Source organism: Artemia sp. Qi Xiang Cuo, chromosome 4, assembly GCF_049724085.1.
Source record: "Artemia sp. Qi Xiang Cuo chromosome 4, ASM4972408v1, whole genome shotgun sequence".
Taxonomy (NCBI): domain Eukaryota; kingdom Metazoa; phylum Arthropoda; class Branchiopoda; order Anostraca; family Artemiidae; genus Artemia; species Artemia sp. Qi Xiang Cuo.
In genome coordinates this window covers 54,219,003-54,234,535 of record NC_142797.1, presented here as the reverse complement: position 1 = coordinate 54,234,535, position 15,533 = coordinate 54,219,003, and the positions used below count along the sequence as shown (strand labels likewise).

General features: G+C 34.8%; 1 protein-coding gene across 2 annotated transcripts in view; it reads left to right on the top strand.

Annotated features, from left to right (window-relative positions):
• The window catches only part of LOC148953240 (periodic tryptophan protein 2 homolog), an 80,680-nt gene that overhangs the window by 32,950 nt on the left and 32,197 nt on the right, over positions 1-15,533 (top strand). For both annotated transcript variants that reach the window (XM_089088412.1, XM_089088411.1), the window contains exons 9-13: positions 1,024-1,231; positions 4,970-5,118; positions 8,450-8,597; positions 9,931-10,087; positions 13,013-13,193. In XM_089088412.1, the coding sequence (XP_088944538.1) occupies positions 1,024-1,231; positions 4,970-5,118; positions 8,450-8,597; positions 9,931-10,087; positions 13,013-13,193 (843 nt within the window). The remainder of the gene's footprint in view (positions 1-1,023; positions 1,232-4,969; positions 5,119-8,449; positions 8,598-9,930; positions 10,088-13,012; positions 13,194-15,533) is intronic.

Here is a 15,533-nt window from a genome sequence, read left to right as displayed (position 1 = left end):
GCAAGTTTAATTAACGCAAACTTGCGTTAATTAAGTAAATTTTACTACTTTAGACTACGCTAGGGGGAGCGCGTGCCCGCTCGCCCCCCTGGATCCGCCACTCAAATTCAGAAACTTCAGTACGCTATTTTGCAGAACATTTTACATTATTAGCGTTCTGTAAGTTTGGTTTCAGAAACCTCCCATATGACTCTACTTCTGTAGCGCATCAATCACAGCGACAATAAACAAGGCAGAGAACACAAATGGTATGCATAGACGACACCGCTGATTCCTTTAATTTCTGAAAAGTTCGACTCCAATTTTTTTTACATCTTTATTTTTTCTTATTTGATTTCTTTTTTAGATTTGTTTCCTTTTTATCTGAATTTTGAGAATTTTCTAGACTGCAATTTAAAAATTTATTGGTACTTCCGTATGATTATTTATATGGAACTTACTTATTTTTTTAAGGTACGGCTCACGTCTGCATGTTTGCAGTCGCCATTATTTAGAGTAAGCGGGAGATGAGCACAAAAGTAAGTTCAGCAGGGGCGGATCCAGGATTTTTTTTTAGGGGGTGGGCGCAAAATAGGTTGATCCAATAAATTTGCGTTAGGAGCAAGTTTAATTAACGCCTAGTTTGGCAGATATGCCGGTAGTTTCTCAGGGAAAACCTCATACAATATAATGGAGTCACACTCTGGTATTGCTGAAATGCAATAAAGTAATAACTGGACGAGGTCTGTTGGACCCCCCACCCAAAATGGGCGTTGGATATTTTCTGCCATATGATACGAGTGAGTTGTCTCATCTTAACTTGAGAGGCTTAGAACTCCCTCTTTTAGTAGAAACTTGAAACAATTTACTTATCATAGAATGAGAAGCGTGTCTCTTCAGAAAATCTGCCATTGTCCAAATTTTGTGTTTATTGTTTCTTATCGTATACGTATAAATCATTAGTTACACGAACAAAGTCATTACATTTTTGGGAATTTTGAACTGTGAATTTTAAATTGTCTAATGATTTAGTGCCTTTTTTAGAATTCTAGATACGGCATGTTCATCCATCGCTTTGAATCAAACCGGGGACTGGTTAGCACTGGGGAGTCAAGAGTCAGGTCAACTTCTTGTCTGGGAATGGCAAAGTGAAATCCCTGTTCTTAAACAACAAGGACATTTCAATGGGTTAACCTCCTTGGCGTATTCTCCAGACGGGCAGTATATTGTTACTGGCGGCGATGACTTTGCCGTAAGTGGCTATTTCTTCTCTTAATAGACTAATTTAAACCAACCATAACTGTTCTTCTATCAATTTAAAAGAAATCGGAACTCGATTAAATGACCGAATAGTTTATTTCAAAACGACTAGTCATAAGCTCAAGTGGCTGAATTTAGGATCTCTTCAGATTTAAATAAAAAAAAACATACAAACAGACTGGGGCGAAGGAGGAGCGTGCGCAGCTGCGTTGGGCTAACGCAGCTTGGTACTGCAATATGTTGTTATTAGTGGTTGTACGTTCCTGTATATGCACTCAAAATTACACGTTTGCGAGTCATTTCAAAGATGTAAAATTGTGGGGGTAAAATAATAAGTCACACAAAATTATTTTTGAACATGAATTATGTTAATTCGACTTTTAGTTTATCAGAAATAGATACAAAATAAGAATCTTTTTAGCTTATTAGATTGCCAAATGGTATTTTCCAAATTCATATCTGAAAATGCGCTGCTAATTAATGGCGCGGCACTGAACCACATAGTTTAATGTCGATTTTTTTAGCTAATGTGTCACTCTAATAAGTCACATAAAATGGTATTTGCCAAATTCATATCTGAAAATGCGCTGCTAATTAGTGGCGCGGCACTGAACCACATAGTTAAATATTGATTTTTCTTAGCTATTGATTTTACGGAGCTGTATAAACGTTTCAAACTCGCTGGCTGTGGGTTATTTGTTCTTGCTCTATATTAAAGGATTGTAGATTTCTGATGTAGTTTTAATGACGTAGTTTGCAATGCATCACTACATGCATTCCATAAGTGATTTTGCATAGGAACTCTTGATTACAACAGGGGATTGTTGTCGCCAGAAGCTTGGTAATTTTGTTAGTTAAATGACGTGTAGAAAAACTTTGAAAAAAATTACAAAAATTACGTTGGAAAATGCTGATAATTTTTTTGTATATACGACGTAGGTATTTTCGAAGATGCTTTTTTGATACTCTTCTGATAGACTTTTCTGGTATTTTCTGATACTGTTGAATTTGCATTCCAAAATTTTATAGTTTTCACAATACTTACATTTACACCACTGTGCAATAGAGCATTAAAATATTCATATTATTAATGCTATTGAATGCTTTCAGTTTTATCTATGATATATTCCTTGGGCTATACATGGGACCATCAGGGGGGGGGGCTGCATTTGCCATGGAATTGATTAGTGTACAACATTCGTCAGTGAATTGATTAGTATATTTGGAAAAGCATACAAAAATGAATTAAATTATGCGTTCCACCGTGTCTGTATGTCAGTTATGGAATCTTGTATATATTTATCAAGGGTAAATATTTACATGAAAACACTACACAATTACTTTTTTCATGCTCATTCCAAATATAATAATATTTTGACTTGCAAATGTACCCCTCTTCCAGCCTGATTGTTCCATATATAGACATAGGATGTAGGTCTGTATGAAACTAATAAAAAATAAAGAAAATTCTTACTGTATAATATGCAGCATGATTTTTTGTCTAATGGCTTTTTTCCTTACAACCAGATTTTTGTGTCTAATGGCTTTGACAGGTCAATGAACCTATTCACAAATAAAGCAAAGCATCAACAGATACAAAACAATAGAGAAATATACAAATTAGGGCTGTAAAGTGTCCTTCACTTTAGTAGCAATAATCCTTGTTTTAGTGCTTGTATGATAAAGACTTGATTCTTAGAATGACTTGTATGATTCTTAGCAGGATGGCTACAGTATGTTCAGATCGACTCGAAGTGATCGTAAAGTTTTCCCATTACATGCGGAGTTCTGCGAAGTTCTGTTCTTGGACCCTTACTGTTATAAGTTTTAGTAAATGACTGAAGTTCGACTATGGGGGAAACATATAGGGGTAAAAGGGGGCAGGGGAAAGGGCCTAGTTGCCCTCCAATCTTTCTGGTCACTTAAAAAGGGCACTAGAACTTTTAATTTCAATTCAAGTGAGCCCTCTCACTATATTTTAGGACCACTGAGTCGATACAATCAACCATGGAAAAAAAAAACAAAAACAAAAAACAAATAAACACGCATCCATGATCTTTGTTCTGGTAAAAAATAAAAAATTCCACATTTTTGCAGATAGGATCTTGAAACATTCAAGTGAGCCCTCTCACTATATTTTAGGACCACTGAGTCGATACAATCACCCATGAAAAAAAAAGAAAACAAAAACAAAAAAAAAACAAACCAAAAAAATCACCCATGGAAAAAAAAAAAAAAAAAAACAAACAAACCAATAAACACGCCACTGAAAAGATCCATGATCTTTGTTCTGGCAAAAAATAAAAAATTCCACATTTTTGCAGATAGGATCTTGAAACATCAACAGTAGGGTTTTCTGATACGCTGAATCTGATGATGTGATTTTCATCATTTTTGGGGGGTGATTCCCTCTTTTTTTGAAAATCAGGCAAATTTTCTCTGGCTCGTAGCCGTTAATGGGTAAGACTTAATGACACATATATATATGTGAAATCAGCATAATAAACCGATTCCTTTGATATAACTACTGGTATCAAAATTCAGTTTTTTAGAGTTTCGGTTACTATTGAGCCGGGTCACTCCTTACTTACAGTTCGTTGCATAAGTGATTTTTCATAGGAACTCTTGATTATAGCAGGGGATTGTTGTCGCCAGAAGCTTTGTAATTTCGTTAATTTAATGACGTGTAGAAAAACTTTGAAAAAAAAATGCAAAAAACGTTTGAAAATGCTGAGAATTTTGTTTATATATACGACGTAGGTATTTTTGAAGACCACACTGCCTTTTTATGACGTAAAAATAATCATTCAAATAGGGATAAATCCTTGTATTAGACGGTGAAAAATAATGATTTAAAATTCTGAGTATTGGGATCACATACACAGCGACCGTCATCAGCAGATAAACTTCGAAGACCACACTGCCTTTTCATGACGTAGAAATAACAATTCAAATAGGGACAAATCCTTTTATTAGACGGTGAAAAATAAGGATTTAAAATTCTGGACCTTTCGATCACATACACAGCGACTGTTATCAGCAGATAAACAGATAAAACTGTTTTTCTGTTTATCTGCTGATGACGGTCTCTGTGTATGTGATCCAAATATCCAGAATTTTTTCATTATATTTCACCGTCTAATAAAAGGATTATCCCCATTTGAACTGTTATTTGTAAGATTTTTTTTTCCAACTTACTTTTTGTCGAACTTTGACATCTTATGATTAGGATTAGCTATGTGTAGGATTTACTTTCAGATTTGATTATGACGAGGTTTCCTACTGTATTTGGCAATGTGTATTGCACACTATTACATAAAATTTTGTTATATTATAACATATGATACCGCCCAGAATAATATCAGGGAATTTTTCAAGTTCAAAAAAGTTTTTTCGTAACGGTCCCGAAAGTTGCTTGGTGGTAAATGGTGATTACCTTTTCAAATTCAACATTGACTTTCGCGACGTTTGACACGCATTTGACTTTCTAACTTAAAAGAGGATCATAAAATTGAACGCCTACATGTCTTTTTGATTATTTATTGTAATTGTGATTGAAGTGACCCCCGAAACTGAAAGTTGCGTTCAATCAAACATTCCTTTTAAATTGGACCCTTTGGTGGAATTTGGTTTCCCAAAAGAGAGACATCCTTAACTCGTTCTTTAAGTTTTTCTGCCTCTGAAGGATAAGAAATCAATTATTTTCTGTGTTAGTATCCTCTTTTTACAGGTGAAAATATGGAACACAGGCACGGGCTTCTGCACACGAGAATACCGAGTTCACTCATCCAGTGTGACGGATGTCACGTTCACTCAAAGCGGAAAAGTAATTCTGTCGGCTTCCTTGGATGGTACAGTTAGAGCCTGTGACACAGTTAGGTATGTCATCAGATTAATTTATCAATAGCTAATGGAAACACATTAACTCTCTTCGTATATGCCAGGGAAAAATAATGCAAACAAATTTTAGGAGTAGATTTGTGGTTGCAATCTCAATCTCCTAACATTACTCTTCTCCGGACTGGTTAAATACATTCTAACATACTTCTTAGATTGTTAGTTATGCTTTTGAGTGGCATAAACTTTTCTTGTGAGATTTAGAAGATACAGCAGTCCTTGCATGGTGACAAAGGTCCCAAACCCGCATTGATTTTCTCCCTTGCATCTCCCTGCAAACAAGGGGAGTGGCCTTAGTGGGCCTGTGAGCACTTATGCACGCACATCCATGGGAAACGGATACTTTGGGAGTTATTTGGTATTAAGTGCTTTTTTTTATCTAATTTTAGTTTATATAATTAGTTAATGTGTATAATACCTAGCCAATGACGGGAGGCTTCACAACATGCAGCTGAAACCAAGGTTTCTTGGAAATACTTTTACAATTAGACTCAACTAGTTTGTGATCATCACAAAAGAGTATACCTTGTTTTGTCTCACGGTCAAGGATCTCGAGTCGAAACTTCTTGGAAAAAATGCAATCATCTTCTTTTCTTCTATTTTTGGGGGGTGGGGTAAGGGTACTTGAAATTTCTTGTTTGGGAAAGGGAACAAAATATTTTCTGTCTGCTTCTCATAATAAAGTATATGACACGGGTATCTTTTCGCCCCTGTCGTCCGAAAGGCTTTTTGACTAGCTCCGGCTCAATTTATGAATATCGGTATTTTAACTAAATATGTAGCACTAGAGTTATTCTTTTTCTTAGGATGCATGTCATCATATGAGAATTTTTTATTTTCATGAGAGAATGGTGTTAATCCCAGGCATGGCCAAAATGTTAGAGATTAGAAAATATATTACATGGCCAAAAGTCAGTCCTTTGTCTTTGTCTGTGAATGCCCCTGGGTACCGGAAGATTTTGCTAGCGGGAAGAGTCCAACGTTTCAAAAAAAGGTTCAGACCCTAAATTTTCTGAATTTGCACATTTTAGTATGCCATCTCAAAATCTTCCCTGGGGGGGCCTTCGTTCTTAAAAATCTTTGAGCTAATCCCACCTTTTCATAAGAATGGACGCAGTTACGTGGTCCATATAAATCAAATAAAATTGAGTTGTATTGCCTATTTTTAGCTGTACAAAAATACGTCTACCCTTTGTCAATTTTGTTTAGCTTGATTTTGTCGAAAGAATTTTTTTTTCATAAATTGTTTCAGATATAATTAATTTTTATTTCCCACTGTAAAGTATAAAATTCGAATTTAAAACATTAACATCGAATTAGGCGCTAAAATTCCCTTCCCGTGGTGACACTCTGTATGTGATCTTGGTCTTTATAGTAGGCATTTTAAACCTAATCATTGATGTTTAGTATTGACGTAATGTCAATACTAAACGTACCAAAAAAGGGCTATATCTCACTCATTAATCATGAGACTAAAAATGACTGACCCTTTGACATAGGTAGAAGTATCATTTCTTCTTTTTGGGGCTGTTTCTCTACTAAAAAGTCAACATTGCCTGATACTTGCTTTTTTCTGCTACTCGGTACCGCCCACTTCTAATGGTGACGTAGGAAGGGGTGGTGAACCCTCTTGCTTTGGTGCAGTTTACTTTTCAGGTAGTTCGTTATCTCTTGTACAATATTCTGTCGAGCGAAAAAAGAAGATCAATACATTCGCCCCCCCCCCCTCTTGTCAAAATCTCGGATATATTATTGGGCGTCATTGGGAAACGCAGTATGTTAAAAGTCTTTTTAAGATTCTAATGAATTGTCTAATATGAAACTCTAACATATTATTTTAAGCTAGTTAACTGCAACCGAGTTGGTTATGCGCAGGCCTACAGATGTTTTGGTTTGTGACCTAACCCAGATTGATTTGACAGGGATGAACACAGGGATGAACCCTCCTTAGAAAAGAAGTGTGTTAAAAATAGAAGAATATTCTTTCCGGGCTTGTTCTTGAACTGTATTATTGTGAACCTGCTTTCTTAAAAGACTACCAAGATTTATCTATGATTAAGTTTTTGCTTAGAAGAAAAACGGAGATAGCAGAAAAGTGTCCTCTTTCAAGGGGCCTAACAGTTGCATGTATTCTAGAAAAAAAATACAGCAACAACTTTGTCTGTTTAGTCAGAATTTATGAACTCAACTGGAGTTAGCCCAAAATGTACTTAAACCAAATAATTCTTAAAGAAGTCAAGGTGGATATGCTCAAGAATGAATTAAGCGCGTCTTGAGGTCCCCTATTACCCCATCATTGCTGGTCTATTTTTGAATGGGTCGCTGTGTATTTCTTCAATTCTATTTCTGTTTTTCTAGATTTGCCTTTATTTATTGTGTATCATTTAGTCTTCCGGACAAATACAGTCAGGTTTGGATTTACTGGATAATCTGAATGAAGATTGTATTTCAGCTTTTATGAAGTGGAATCAAAAATGTATGATTAATTCGTAGCTAATCAGAATGGGTTTAGGATCCGTAGACAGTTGTCTCGACTTATGAAAATAATTCTTTTAATTTTAATGTGAAAAGAAAAGTAATTTTATCTTTTTGTTTCTCTCATAGTTCTTATAGGTAAGCTAAGATTCTATTTCAAAAATGATTCTCACTGGCAAAAATTTCGAGTTTTATTTTACACAAAAAAAATAAAATAAATATTGTTTTAGAAACGATATACAAATTCAGAATTCAGGTAAAGAAAATGCGTAATTAATAATGAAATGATAAAAATAATCAGAAGTCACTATAGTAAAACTTGGATAACGCTAGAAACACGAGTGATAAGAGGCAAGAGAGGGACAAGATCAACATACATACATGTATATATGGTTAAAAGTGTGGACACTTTTGTATAAGAAATGATAATTCTAATTGTTGTCTCCCTCTCCCCCAAAATTCACGTAAATAACATAATTTAGATCGGGTGTGGTCATTTTCAGTACTGTGCCGAGAGTGTTTTGAAATTCTGACTCCTAGCATAATTTTTTGGATGATGCTTATACATTTTTTACCGCAATTCACTTGACCACATCTTGTCATAATTGTACTTCTCTAATCTCTAAATATTCCACTTCTTCAGAACTCAGACTCCTGAGTTTTATGCGAATTCGGCCCTTCGGGGCTTGTGATAGTCATTTTTTGGAATAAATATCTTATCTTACCCTAGCTCAGTGTGACTTTTCCTTCTAACTGTTAAATCGTTAAACAGTAAAGTTAAAAATCTTTTAGCAATTTTGATTATTTTTTATTCAATGAAGAATTAATTTATTTACAGGTATCGGAACTTCAAGACCTTAACTTCACCTCGTCCAGTTCAATTTTCATGCGTTGCAGTGGATAGCAGTGGGGAGTTAGTAGCAGCTGGAGGGCAGGACGTATTCGACGTTTATCTTTGGTCCCTTCAGCTGGGTAAATTGCTTGAAGTAAGGGCAACTTTATGGTTTTTTTTTTCCAGTTGTTATATCTATAGATAACCTATATCTATATCTATCTATATCTATATATATATCTATATCTATATCTATGTATCTATCTATAGATAACCATGTATTAGCACAATAAACAGCTTGGAAATACGGGACTCGGGGTTTAATTCCAGCTGCCGCAAGGTTGGGCAACAGGCTTGCTGTCTGTCACTGCAAAAATGTCCCTGCAGCTGAAGCGTGGTTTTGAGACTTTATGTGCCATCAATGGCTAAGGGGAGTCTTTATCGTTTTCTGTCTACAGATAGGATACTCGAGAGGATAATGTTACTGTAGGGGAAACATAGAAAAAAATGTTCATGTACTCGTGGGTACCTTCAGGCTGGGGTGAATTGGATATATGGAGCTTCCTTCCTCGAGAAAACATTAGTTTCAGAATGAATATTTTTAGATATTACAGAACCAAAAGGGTAGGTGGCTATTTTAAATTGTTACATATCGAAATTTGAATTTCGTTTCATGTTGTTCATCTAAGGTGGTATAAATAAGAAAATATTCAGAAATAAGGAAGACATCTTTAGAGAGATGAAGAAGAATGTGTTCGGTTTGTGAAAATACGTCACAGGTGTTAGCCAATGAAATCAAAGCACAAGCATAATTTTTTTTGGTTTATACCTAATTAACTATGTGAAGAAATGTGTATTGTGTAAATTCTATCCCTCTTGCTGAGCTAAAAACTGGATGTTTATTCATTGATCCGTAGAAATGTACCCTGTCTTTTTTTGTAGCCAAGTCCTGTTTTGTCTGCATAGGTGCCTATATCTCTATTTTCTTGTAGAACATTTTGCTTTAATGCATTTGAATGTTCATTGTCTCAGATTTGCCAAGTAAAAAATTTCTTGTTTTTCCTATGGCTAAAATAATCTTAAAAACCAGGTTTACATTTGCTTTAATTACAAAAAAGTAATAGTTGCCCTCTTGCATACAATTCCTTGAGAAGAAATAGAGAGAAAGCAAAATTTAAGCCTAACCATCAGGCCTGAACCTTCAGCCAAAACGCATTCTAAGGGGAGGCCTAGAGGGAGTTCAAGCCTGAGACCTTCTGCGTTTTCAAATCCCCCTCCCCTCCTTATAGATAAAAATTTTCGGTGCGGTGCTTCTGTAAGCTATTTGAAAAGTTATGTACAATATATATTTTGCTGCACTATCGTATATATTAAGTACTTGAATTTGAGGAAAAGGAATAAGTGATGAAAATTAAAAAGAAGGAAAAAAAATAATGGTTTTGAGTTTGATCTAATCTAATTTTAAATAATTATTTTTCCTTTTTAAGGTAATGAGTGGGCATGAAGGTCCAGTTTCAAGTATTGCTTTTAACCCAAGCTCTGCAAGTTCTACTCTAGTCTCTGTGTCGTGGGATAAAACAATGCGTATTTGGGATACTGTGGAGACATCAGTATCAAGAGAAGCCATTACATTGACTGCAGATGGTAAAGTTTTCTTTCTTCTTTTGTTTACGTGAAAAAAAAAAAATACAAATTTCCCTTAAAAGCAGTGAAATTTTTGTCAACTCGAAGGAGAGCATTAAAAGTCTGTATTTACAATAAAGTTTAAGTTCGTTTCTCAGTTTCTACAGTCAAGGTGCACGATCAAGGATAAAGGTCAATTTCTATTGTTATTCGATTTAATAGATATCACACTTTGATGTGTGATATTAGTATTAAATCGTAGTGAAAAGTGATTCAAATAGTGTTTATATATATATGCAGATCATTAACGGTTCAAAAACCTTTTTTTAGGATTATGTAAATCAAAATATACAAATAAAAGTACTTTTGCGTAGCCGTTGTGTCATCTGTGGGCCGTAGATGTGTTGGCCTCAGGTGGCTTGGTGCTGCGGTGAGTTGTGTCAATCCTCTGTTTTGGAAGGTAAAACTTTTAAAGATAATGTAAATTTACAAAAGGTGGCCGTCAATATTCTAGGAAATAATTAAGTTTTGAGTCGATTTAATGGGAAAAAAATGATTCCCTGCTTGATTCTTGTAAAGAATAGCTGGGATAATTCAGCTAATGTTCTCAGTTTCCAGTTGCCTCAGCTCATTGGAATTAAATCTTTTAAGTCGTTGATTTTGCCTATTCGTCTTTACCAGAACGGTCGAAGTTGAACTGAAAAACGAAATATCGAGGAATTGTCGACATCAAGTGCTAAAGCGTACTTAGAAAACATAGTTAACATAAAAGATACTCCGTTATTTGTTATGTTAAATACGTCTTCGTTAAGTTAACTTAGAAAACTTACTCCATGCTGAAATGACTCTTCCATTGAATAACAGAAGCATAACTTTTAAGCTTAAGCATTGGATTCATTCATTCAACGAGTCACAGAATGTGATATGAGACTTAAGGCAAAAAATGCTGAAGAACCATGGCAACAAAGATAATTTATACCAACATTCATAAATAACTGAGCACCTTGTCAATATTTTTGAATCTCAATTAAACCTTGCCTTTAAAACATTTTCTACAATTTTTCTCTCATATTTCAATTTCCTCCATTCTTACCCTGGAGAATCATTCCAGCCACAGAATAGTGTCTTAGTCATAAATCACAATCACCCTTATTAGCCACTCTTCGTCGTATTTCACACACACAAAGGTATTATCTTTAAAATTCTTCAACGTTTCATACTCACACATCAAGTGTAAAACACACTTATTCAAACACTCTTACATTGGGGGTGAAAATGGTCCTCTATTTTTATATTGTTCTCGGTTTATATTCTTCTCTCCCAAAGAAGCAAACAACCATCATTTAATTCAAGCAGCTTAGAGTTCTGACTTTTAAAACTTTAAACATAATCTTTTTAACAAATACATCGAGTTAAATGAAGCATTTTACGTTAAATGATTACCGTCAAGGCCGTATCCAGGGGGGGGGGGTTACCCGGTTTGAACCCCCCCCCCGAAATTTTTGACTGACTCGAAAATAAGTCGTTAGTAAAACCTAGGTAAAAATCAGTAAAATTAGTCGAAAACTGAGTCAAAAATTAGTAACCCCCCCCCCAAAAAAAAAGTCAAAAATTAGTAAAAACCCCCTGAACAAAAATCCTGGATACGGCCCTGATTACCGTATCTCTTTTTCCTTTTGTAAGAGCACATCATGTTACTTGAAATTTCCCCTGCTTTTTTTCCAATGCAAAGCAGAAAGTCTATAACTAGTCTGAAGTTCAAGCTGTCTTTTTCTTATAGTAATCACAAATCACAAAAATAGTGCGTCGCAGGGACACGAATTTATGTCATTTATCTTCTCTGCGTTTTATTTATTTTTTTTTTCTTGAGGTTTTTACTCATTTAGAAAGTGACTGGCTTACTTTAAAACTTTTAATTTTCTCTTTGGATCCTATAATATTATTTTGATAGCTATTAAAACTTTCGTAATCCACTTTTTATATTTATTTTACCACATATCTCTTGACATGAATATCGTCAAGTCTGGAGCCAAAGAGTGTAACTGACACGTTTTCTCAAAATGAGTTACTGAGCTTCTTCTCTGAGTCCTCCAGATAGTTTTTAATCACTTCGTGTGCTTGCATTGGTGTTTTACTTCCTAAAAGATAGGGGAATCCAGCCCCGTTGCAGATAAAACGTGTCCAAAAACTCTGGCTAAAAAACTGTTTGGTATATTTTTATATACCCTGTACCTAAATGGACCCTCATTTATAAGCTGTATTCTATAATAGTTCTTAATAAAGTAGGTTCTTAATTTCTTAATATGTTCTTAATAAATCCTTCGAAGAAATGTTAAGGCGAAAGGGACTAAAACTTCATTTTACCTTTCAAATAATTTTATAATCAATGGTAGATACACCATTTGTTTTGTTCCATTGATATCATGTGCACTAGGTTCTGTTCTTGGTTTTGATGCGTTCTGGATAAATTGTCAATAACCATGGCTAATAAACGCTATTATCTGTATAATAAGTAGATTGAGTAGTCATGACTGTATTTGCATATCATTTCTTTTGCATCTGATTTTTTTTCTTTTTTTGGTGTGTTGGTGTCTTCATTTTTGTGTTTGTGATGATCGTTATGATCCCTCGTAGAGAGTTGATTAGATCGTGAATGTTGGCGAAATCTATTTTACGCGTTTCTTTTTGTTTCGTATGTTAGACTTTTTAAACTTTCTTTTTTTTTACGATATTTTTCCTTAAAATCTGTTTCCTGTTTGTTTGCCTGACCGATGTCGACCAGATGTTCTTTTTTTGTCTACTGTTGTACCCAATAGGAAATCACATAAGTTACAATTGTACGTATTATAACCGTACTGCGGCAGTAACAACTATATCACATAAATTACAACTTATGTAGAACCTCGGATGCTTTTGATGCTGTATTTATGTATGTATTTAATATAGGTTTGAATGTTTGTTTTCGCCCTGATGGAAAAGAAATTGCTGTTGCAACTTTAGATGGACAAATCCTTCTTTTTGATTCAGTAGAAGGCAGACAGGTTAGCTCGATTAATGGCAGAAACGATTTGGGTAGCGGTCGCTCTGAAATTGATTTTACAACAGCAAAAAAGAATCTAGAAGGAAAGTAAGTAGGGTTAACTCTTTCTCTGATTGTTTCTCTTAGATTCTCTGTCTCTCTCTCTCTCTCACACACATTTTCTCATTTGCTTTCTATTCCTCTGAAGTCACATGTCAATGATTTTTGCTATTGCGAACTACGCTAGAAAGCAGTAACTAAGCGATGGTGTGTGGAATAATTTTCGTTCTTGCGGTGGACACAAAAAAACTGAAAGGTAGGTGCTGTAAAGATAGGTGCTGGCATATCAAAGCACACTCCTTTCATCCATGTATATAAACGAGAAAGTGGGCTTTTTTTTCATCGAACCCTAGATTTAAATACAATTTTGTCTTTTCGGGGAAATAGTATGTTTAAGATACATAGTAAAATTTATGTAACAAGTATTGAATTTTTTCCGCGTCTCTAATGTCTTTTGGTTGAAGAGAAATATTTCTATGCAGTCGACAAAACGGAGCTGACAAAGTAATAATGAAATGAATGAGGGTATAATTACTTTAGAAAACAATACTACTAACAAATTATCAGTTATTAATCACGTAAAGACAAAATACCATATCGTTTTCGGCTTCTATTCTATTTTTTCTTTTATCTCACTCAAATGTTGTCATGCGATTTTCTCGTGTGTAACTTACCGCTTGATTTAAACTCTCAATTTTTTTTACCCGGATGATGCATTCAAGACCCTTTTATATACCTAATTATTAAAATATCGTCGTAACAGTAAGGAAAGTTTTATGGTCTATGGTGTGCTTTCACGCTGAGTTAGTGTTCGTCTTAATGTAGAAGCTGGGAGGACAACTGTTTTTGGTTCCTCATGTTCATGATCGAGCGCAAAATTCTGACGACAGTTGTTTCGAGGCTCCCAGCGATTCAAGTCAGATTATATCAGGTTCAAAACAAAATTTCTGTAATATTTGTTTACTGCTTTTACCTAATATTCTTCTTGAATTCTGTAACTGTATACATGTACATGTACAATTCATAGTCGGATGCTTTCTAAAAAGGTATCTATATTGATATTTTAAAAGTGGGTATGGGTTAAGATATAACTGAAGATCACCAAAAGGGGATTTCGAGTGGATTTCTGCACCGTGGCTCTGCAGCTTCAGGGAAGAGGATGGCTGGGGGGGTGCCCATTTTGATCGAATTTTTCACTTTGATTCGGCTTTTTTTTGCTTATGTTTAAGTCGGGAGGGGGCGCTGTAATTAATTTTTCCTCGTTCGCCACCAACCCTAGGAACGGCTCTGAGACCAATAGCCCCTAGAGCTTTTTTTTATACCTTTGCAGAGTTAAAGTTAAAAAGTTTTATTGCAATGAAATTGTCCCTAAAGCTATATTTTTGTCATTAACTGTTTTCTTAACCTTAGTGACAGATTTTACTGCAAGCCCTAGTGTCGCGTAGCTTGTGCGTCAAATTGCAAACGAATTTCGTCTCCTGAAAGCGGTGTTGTCGGAAACAACAATTTTTTTTGTTCCAAATGTTATCTTGTGTACACAACAAAATCTCTTTCTGTTGATTCAGTTAATATTTCCGTAAAACATCCTTAACTACATATATTTTGATGTTCTCTTTTGCCATTTGTTTCTTTTTTTAACAATTTTACCAAGATTTATATCCATTGACTTACCCTGGACTAATAAAATTGGCCACTGCAGTAAAACAATTTTTCGCCTTCATTAGATAAAGGCAATTAAAATGTAACAATGTACGATCTATCTTTTTTCCCAGCTTGTGTTTCTCTGATTTTCCCAAAAAATTAAGTTCGGCAACGCTGTTGTCAGGCGATGAATAGCACGAATTCCTAACGGTAAAAGGCCCGTTTCCGCCGTTCAAACAGAAAATGTTTGTAACAATTTCGCTGACGGTCAATTTTTTGTGAGCTATCGGAAAACTGTTCTCATCAAATGTTGATGAAATTTTCTGATAATTCTAAACATTGTTGAGGAAAATTATTGTTTAAATTTGAGCGCAATATTCAAAAATTCGAAGAGTTAAAGTAAAAGTTCCAGGTATCTTTATTAAACAAGTAGTTTTAGAAGATTTATGAGTTTTACGGTTTTGTCGTTGCATTTTTATACTTTTTTAAAGTTTTCAATGATGTTCTGCATCAAAGCTGGCTAAGTAAGTTTCCAAAATCAGATTTCATTTTCACTGTCATTGGTGTAATTTAAGGCTTTATGTATTGATTGTTGTTAATTTGAATCTATAATATTGGCAATTGCGTACAGACGCTTTTATTTAGTGTTCAACTCAACAAATTCTGAGTGGGTCGTATAAGTAGCGTTCTAGTCTTGCGTAATTTTTATTTTACCCACAAGTGTGACTACAATGTGAACCGGGCATC